Source organism: Gobio gobio (genome assembly GCF_949357685.1).
Source record: "Gobio gobio genome assembly, chromosome: 13".
In the NCBI taxonomy this organism is placed as follows: Eukaryota; Metazoa; Chordata; class Actinopteri; order Cypriniformes; family Gobionidae; genus Gobio; species Gobio gobio.
The window spans coordinates 11,095,144-11,102,662 of NC_137106.1; the positions used below are offsets into that span (position 1 = coordinate 11,095,144).

Sequence of the window (7,519 nt, forward strand, 5' to 3'; positions counted from 1 at the left end):
GTAACAACAACAAGCAGTGTTAATGTACATACCAAATAAAGAGATCTTTTGGTTTATATACTATTAATAATGAATATATATCGCAACTAAATTTGCAATTTGAATGTACATTAACTAGGTCAGTAAAGCATTATAATAGTTTTACTAATGAACATTATTATGAAGTTTTACCCGCTCATTAAAAACTCTACACTCTACTTTGCTGATGGTCAGTTTTTGCTCTGGCTTTGTCTACAGCAGGCCTGTGTTTGTATGCATCGGTCTAACTGAGGGTGACCCCAGCTGGGAGAGGAGTTTCTCTCGTTGGCCCTGGGGCGTCTGTGAGCAGTTGGTACCTGTCAAGACCCCTTTTGACCCTGAAAAATGGGCCCAAAAAACTCTTGACCTTTACAACTGGAGCCAGCCACATGACAGGTAGCACATCACTTTTGTTTGTAGTTTAGTTAGGGTATGCCTTTATGACCTTGTAGGCCATAATATGTTCCGTTTATGTAGACTAAAATGTCTGCAGCTGAAATGAACACTAGATGCAGTAAAATGCCAACAAGTTTGTTTCTGTTTCAAACTAATTATGATTTAAAGGAGCAGATTATTTATAAATAAAGACTGTCAAAACACTTTTAAAATAGTGCATGATTTATAAACTAATACATTTTGACTCCATATATATATATATGGCTTTTCTGATGTAGTAAACTTGCTCAGTAGCTCACATGGTACAGCAATACACTTTCAATTCAGAGCACTGTCTGAAACACAAGTCATGACACTCCACAAAAGAGTGCAAAGCATTGTAGAAGCAAGTTAAAATTGCATGGTTGGTTTTTATCTCACTTTGCTTGTGTTAACACTATCAGTTAGGTTTAGGTTAGGATATGATCATTTCAGACACAACAGAGAATTAACCTTTTAGGGCCACTCATCAGGAATTTAATTTCCAAACTGCCATGATAACAACCAATGTAACGTCAGAGAAAATTGAACAAGCTATTTTAGTGCCAGTCACTGGACATTTCACTTTGAAAGTGCCGTGAAACATGCTACAAGCGTTTTGCCAAAAATGATTTTCTGTTCATGACACTAGGGTGTTTATTAAACCCTCATCTGCAAATTATATCACTTATAGCACCTCTTATGTCACGTTAAAAGTGCAGAAATGTACCCGGAGCGTCATATTCCAGGTTTAGCAGAAGTGTAGACAGTCACATGTTTCCAGCCTGGGTTGATAATATATACCATGATACTAAATATTTACTTTTTTCTTGTACCATAGCATTCACATGAAACTCCAGTGTTGGTATTTCCATGGTGCATGTCCAAAAAACATGGCTATGGTACTTTTTGGTACTTATATGATTACAGTCTATGCTCCAGTTGTTTATAACCATTTAATACGAGCAAAAATATTATGACAGTTTAGAGATTAAGGCCCTGTTTACACACTGGTATTAAGATGCGTTTTGGTCGATTAGATCACAAGTGGACGGCGCTAAATGCAGGTGTAAACCGGGTCTAAAACGTTTTAAGAGTTTTAAGACTTCCAGAGGTAGTCGAAAACACATTAGACCAGATTGTTTTTGTAGTGTAAACGCTTATGTGGTCAAATGTGTTCAGACAGCCACAAAAGACTGTCTACTCTCCGCCTACTGACCTAAACATTATGGAAAAAACTTTAAACTTTGTCAACTGAAGACCCAAGTTTGGTTTGAAGACGAAAAACAGACCAAGCACAATGTTCCATCACCATTACTGATTTTTTTAAACCCACTTGCAGCGTTCGCCGTGGTTTAGATGCTATCAGAGCAGAAACGCAAGCTGATGCTCTCTATGTTGTTCCATCGTCTTCGGTGCGTTCATATGTACATCGCGGGAGCTTGTTTTATCCATTAGATCAAAAAGCCCATACATTTACCCGCCCATAGACCCTCCCCTTGAAGAAATCAGGACAGAACAGGTTGAAAGCGAACAAAAGAGAAGGTTTAAAACAGCAGGTGTAAACGGTATATGTCTCCCTCGTCTACTTGTGATCCGAGCAACCAAAACGCATCTTAATACCAGGTGTAAACAGGGCTTTAGGTTAGCATGCACGGATGTTTAGTATCCTGCATATGCAAGATGATCAATTAAACATTTTGTCAGACAAGTTGAAGTTGACCAAAATTCAGTTCCAAAACTTCTCAACTCCAACGTCAGCCAGCTTGTTGCCTTTTTAGGGCAGTGTACTGTAGAGAACTGGTATAGCCTGTGGCCAGCAATACGTAAGTTATGGGTTCGATTCCAAGGCTATGCGCATACCGATAAAATGAAGCATGTGCCAAATGAATGCATATGTAAATAAACGTTTGAAATGATACTAGTCAATTTACCGTAAGGTTCATCACTAGTCTGAGCATCATTACCAGGTGCGCCCCAGCATAATTTTTATACCTCATGCAACTCCATTGAAGTGTTGTTGCTCCTCAACGATATTAAAGTGTACTTAAACACTGCTCTGACTCCATGCTGTGCAGGCAGCCTTCGTTTCCAGCTTCAAAGTCGTTATTAGTCCGCTGACCCCACCCTAATGACTTTCTAAACTGCGCCGTGTCAATATCTGTGTATAAAGTGAAATTAGTTCTAGTCTCCAGCACTGAGGCTCTCTGCAGCCGGCTGGTATTCAGCAAGTTAATCGGGGTTGAATGGTGTGACATTACTCTCCTCTCACCCAGTACAAGCGTGTCCATCCCTGCCTGCCAGCCAAATATTAGCGGGGAAGTCACACGCTAAAATATTCCTTTGAAGGAGAGGCCGCACGTTTATGAGCGATGTAGTGGAAAGGAAGAAATGCAGAAATATATGGGTTGTTCACCAGCGAGAGAGAGCTTCCAAAGACAGGCGAGGTTGAAGATCAGCTGTTGTACGGTTTGAAGATATGCAGAATACGATTCGCTGGATTACTGGCTGGTCTGTACTCGGCAAGACTGCTTTGATGCCATCTGAATGTACATAAAAGAATTTCTTTATTTACACATCATTAACTTGGTTATTTTATAAAACGTATCACCTAGAGGAAGTTTAGACGTAATATCCAAAAGTTTAACTAAATAGCAAATTAAATGACAATGATTTTCTGCTTTTTAGCTTCCATCCTGGCTCCTGGGAGAGAGTTGCCAATGAGGAGATGTGGCAAGCCAGGTAATACAGTTATGTTGTATACCACGCCAAACCTCCATATACACCGATTGGGCATAACATTATGACATTATAATAACATTATAATAAAGGCATGGACTCCACTAGACCCCTGAAGGTGTGCTGTGGTATCTGGCACCAAGATGTTAGCAGCAGATCCTTTAAATCCTGTAAGTTGTGAGGTGGGGCCTCCATGGATCGGACTTGTTTGTTCAGCACATCCCACAGATGCTCGATTGGATTGAGATCTGGGAAATTTGGAGGCCAACTCAACATCTCAAACTCGTTGTTGTGCTCCTCAAACCATTCCTGAACCATTTTTTGCTTTGTGGCAGGGCACATTATCTGCTGATAGAGCCACAGCCACCAGGGAATACCGTTCCCATGAAAGAGTGTACATGGTACAATGCCTAGGTAGGTGGTACGTTTCAAAGTAACATCCACATGGATGGCAGGACCCAAGGTTTCCCAGCAGAACAGCAGCTGGTCTGCGGCTATGCAGCCCCATACACAACAAACTGAGATGCACTGTGTATTCTGACACCTTTCTATCAGATCCAGCATTAACTTGGTAAATGGTAAAATGGTAAATGGACTGCATTTATATAGCGCTTTTAACAGACCTACGGCCATCCAAAGCTCTTTACATTTTGCCTCACATTCACCCATTCACACACTCATTCACACACCGACGGCGGTGTCAGCCATGCAAGGCGCCATCCAGCTCGTCGGGAGCAGCTGGGGTTAGGTGTCTTGCTCATGGACACCTCGGCACTTGGTCAGGAGGAACCGGGGATCGAACCACCAACCTTCCGGTTTGTAGACAACCTACATGAACCACTGAGCCACTGCCGCCCCTTCTTGAGCAATTTGTAGCTCATCTGTTTGATCGGACCACATGGGCCAACCTTCGCTCCCTCATGAACATGAGCCTTGGCCGCCCATGACCCTGTCGCCGGTTCACCACTGTTCCTTCCTTGGTCCACTTTTGACAGATACTGATCACTGCAGACCGGGAACACCCCACAAGAGCTGCAGTTTTGGAGATGCTCTGACCCAGTCGTCAAGCCATCACAATTTGTCCCTTGTCAAACTCGCTCAAATCCTTACACTTGCCCATTTTTCCTGCTTCTAACACATCAACATTGAGGACAAAATGTTCACTTGCTGCCTAATATATCCCAGCCACTAACAAGTGCCGTGATGAAGAGATAATCCGTGTTATTCACTTCACCTGTCAGTGGTCATAATGTTATGCCAGATCTGTGTATAGCTACATGTTTATACTTAGGTGCTTTTACTCCATCACTTTTTAGGATGAAGACAGCTTTCTTCCTGTTTGACCTGGCTGAGAACATGGAAAGAGAACAGCAGGCCCGTCTCTATGAGCTTTCTTACTATGTAAGTAGTCATCATATATTTTTGGAATTGCAGTGCAAAACAGCGCTATATTAATATTTCATTGTTTTCAAAATTTTCTTAAAGTTGGCATGAAATGAAATCCTTATCTCCCTTATCATTTTCTAAATGCATGTTATAGGTCTTTTTTTTTACCTTGTAATGTTTAATCAAAATGTCATAACTGGACCTTCCAGTGACTTCTCTCTGGTGATGTATGTAGGACTTCTCCATTTTTTTGTGCAGCAATCTCCCAATTCTGACTTTTTCCCCCCTACAATTGCAAGTTTATATCTCACAATTATGAATTTTCTTGCAATTGCAAGTTTATATCCCTTTTTTTCAGAATTGTGTGGTATAAAGTTAGCCTAGAAATCTAGACCCACCCTATCGATAGCAAATCTAATTTGCAGCCAGTGTAGTCTAGCAACCCTCTGTTGGCTTGCGAGCTGGAAAAACTAAACTCTGGTCAGGCCAATCACATCGTGTATAGAGTCGGTGGGCGGACTTAACATAATGACGGCAGAATTGCGGTGGTTCTGCGTGCTATTCGTAAACAAAGAACCTGGCGAATAGCGGTCTTTTGAATCGGCTTTGGCCGCGACTCTGGAAGACTTGGAGTTAAGCTTTTCTTTGAGAAAAGAACAAAGAACGGCACTGAAGTCATTCTGAAGAAAGGAAGATGTGTTTTTCAGATCGGATACGGCGAAAGTTATTAACTAGCTCCGCTTCACCTTCTTCAGTGCTCTGGTTGGTTGTAGCGCTATCCTATGGCGTGCAGAGGGAATTTGAAAGACAACCGTTTATCCCGCCCCTCGGATTGAGCCCTGCCAATGGTGTGTTCCCAGACCCAACATCTTGATGTGGGTCTGGCTTGTCAGGCTAGTATAAAGTGACAATTGAAAGCTGTCAAAATTCTGAGGGAAATTATATATTGCAATTCTGACTTTATAACTCACAATTCTTCAAAACAATTCAGAATTATGAGAGAAAAAGTTGCATTTACCTTTTAAACTTATTTATTCCATGGTGTAAAAGAGCTTCCATAGTTTTACTTGGATGAACATAAAAATAGGAATAGTACTTAGTCGTTACTTTTTTCTTTTTTTGTTTTTCCTGAATTTAGTTTGGCTTTAACTCTTTCTTTTTGTGTGTGTGTGTGTGTGTGGTTTTCTTTGTAAATAAATATTTCATCAAGAAATTTAAGTTTGAATATTGAAAGTCTCCATTTGGCATACTTTACTATCCAAAATTCACCCAGTAGCAATTTGCATGTTACATTTTTTTCATGTTTTTAATGACAGAAAACGATGCACACTGAGCGCCATTAGAGCGGCAAAGCAGCACTAATGCAGCATTATACACAGAATCAAAACCTAAAACCTAAGCTTACCTAAAACCTTTAACACTTTTCTTTTGCTACCTTGAAAGCTCCGCTATTACCTTTAGGAAATGAAAATGAGATTTGTCAGCATGATGTGTCATGTGAGATTATTTGTATACTAAATGCAGTTTTTTAAAACATGACAGTTTTTCTATTATTTATGTTAACTGTTGACTCAATGTTGTGTTCTAAAAATATTTAAAGTCTTATACAAATAAGCTTTTTAAAACACAACATTGAGCCAACAGTTAACATAAATTGTAGACAACATTTATCTTATAAGTTAAATTAATTAAAATCTTTGTGTTCTTTTTATCAACAGCTGTATTGTCACATAGTGGATGCCCAGGTAGACTACCCAGCGAATTGGGATAAAAACCTGGCTCTTGCCGCAGAACGTCTGCTGCAATCAGGGGGCAGAGGTTACGATCTAGATTCCCTCCTGAGTCGCAGCATCCGCCACTTCAGCCGCTACCTTCAGAGAGAACCCACCGACCCCCAGAGCAAAGCCATCCGCTCCATCATCACACACCTCATGAAAGAGCGGGAGAAACTCAGAGACAAACGCAAAGGTTGAGACAGGAAGTGACCGAAATTGTCTGAGAGACTTCAAAACACTGAAAACACCTATGACACGTGTGTGTAGATAGCACAAGAAGGTAAGAGGGAGGGTTGCAAATATAAAGACAGAGAAAATACGAAAAAAAAACGTGTTTAATGTGTATTTTACATTGATTCATCTCACAGTAAAATGAACTCAAAATGCTGAAATGGACCAATATGTCAGAACAGGAGTTTTATAATAAGATGTTTTATATTGTAGGGCATGAACTACTGCTCCATAACCGCATCATTGTAACGCCAGAGTTAACCATTCATTTAGTTTACTGTCATGATTTCATTGGTCAGTTATACAAAAATCATGGATTCATCATATTTTTCAACACCCAAGAGTATAGAGTATGCTCATAGAGTACGCTGCTGTTATTTCTTAGTCATTTTTAACCTTTTAACCAATTTGTGTCCTACACAAAGTGAAGGTAAGGGACTCAAACTTTTTAACTGAATCTGAAGTGGAACTCTAATAGAATTTGCTATGTTAGTGTGTGTGTGTGTGTGTGTGTGTTTCTTTTTTAATAAAATTTCACACTTTCAATATGTTAATATCCATTGAGTTGATGATCAAAGGTGTGCTGAACCACTCACCCCACCTCTCTCAATCTTTCTCTCTCTTCTCTTTTTGAATAATTATGCTTTGCCCCCTGCTGTCATGCATCTCTCTCTCTCTCTTTAGGATCACAAAGGTCTGAGATTGAGATTGAGGGGGCGGGTGGGTAATTGTGGGCACAACCATAAGAGATTAAGAATGACCCATTAATCTGGGACAGATTTGAAAATGCAGCATCCTTTTCCCTGTCTCTTTTTTTTTCTACCCCGTCATCTTTTAAAACGGCTAAATTCTCTTTAATGCAGAGAGGATGTGTCCGCCAACCATTGTTTGATTCTAACCGATTGCATTTTTGTTTACTGTAAGATAAAAAAAATGTATACTGTGTTGTATCGGCA

At 40.2% G+C, this 7,519-nt stretch overlaps 1 protein-coding gene across 2 annotated transcripts in view; it reads left to right on the top strand.

The window, feature by feature from the left end:
• tmem260 (transmembrane protein 260) overlaps window positions 1-7,115 on the top strand; it is a 58,166-nt gene extending 51,051 nt beyond the window's left edge. For both annotated transcript variants that reach the window (XM_079832511.1, XM_079832510.1), the window contains exons 13-16: window positions 238-414; window positions 3,121-3,174; window positions 4,488-4,572; window positions 6,276-7,115. In XM_079832511.1, coding sequence (XP_079688637.1) covers window positions 238-414; window positions 3,121-3,174; window positions 4,488-4,572; window positions 6,276-6,530 — 571 coding nt within the window. In that variant the 3' untranslated portion in view covers window positions 6,531-7,115. The remainder of the gene's footprint in view (window positions 1-237; window positions 415-3,120; window positions 3,175-4,487; window positions 4,573-6,275) is intronic.
• The last annotated feature ends 404 nt before the right edge of the window (window positions 7,116-7,519 follow it).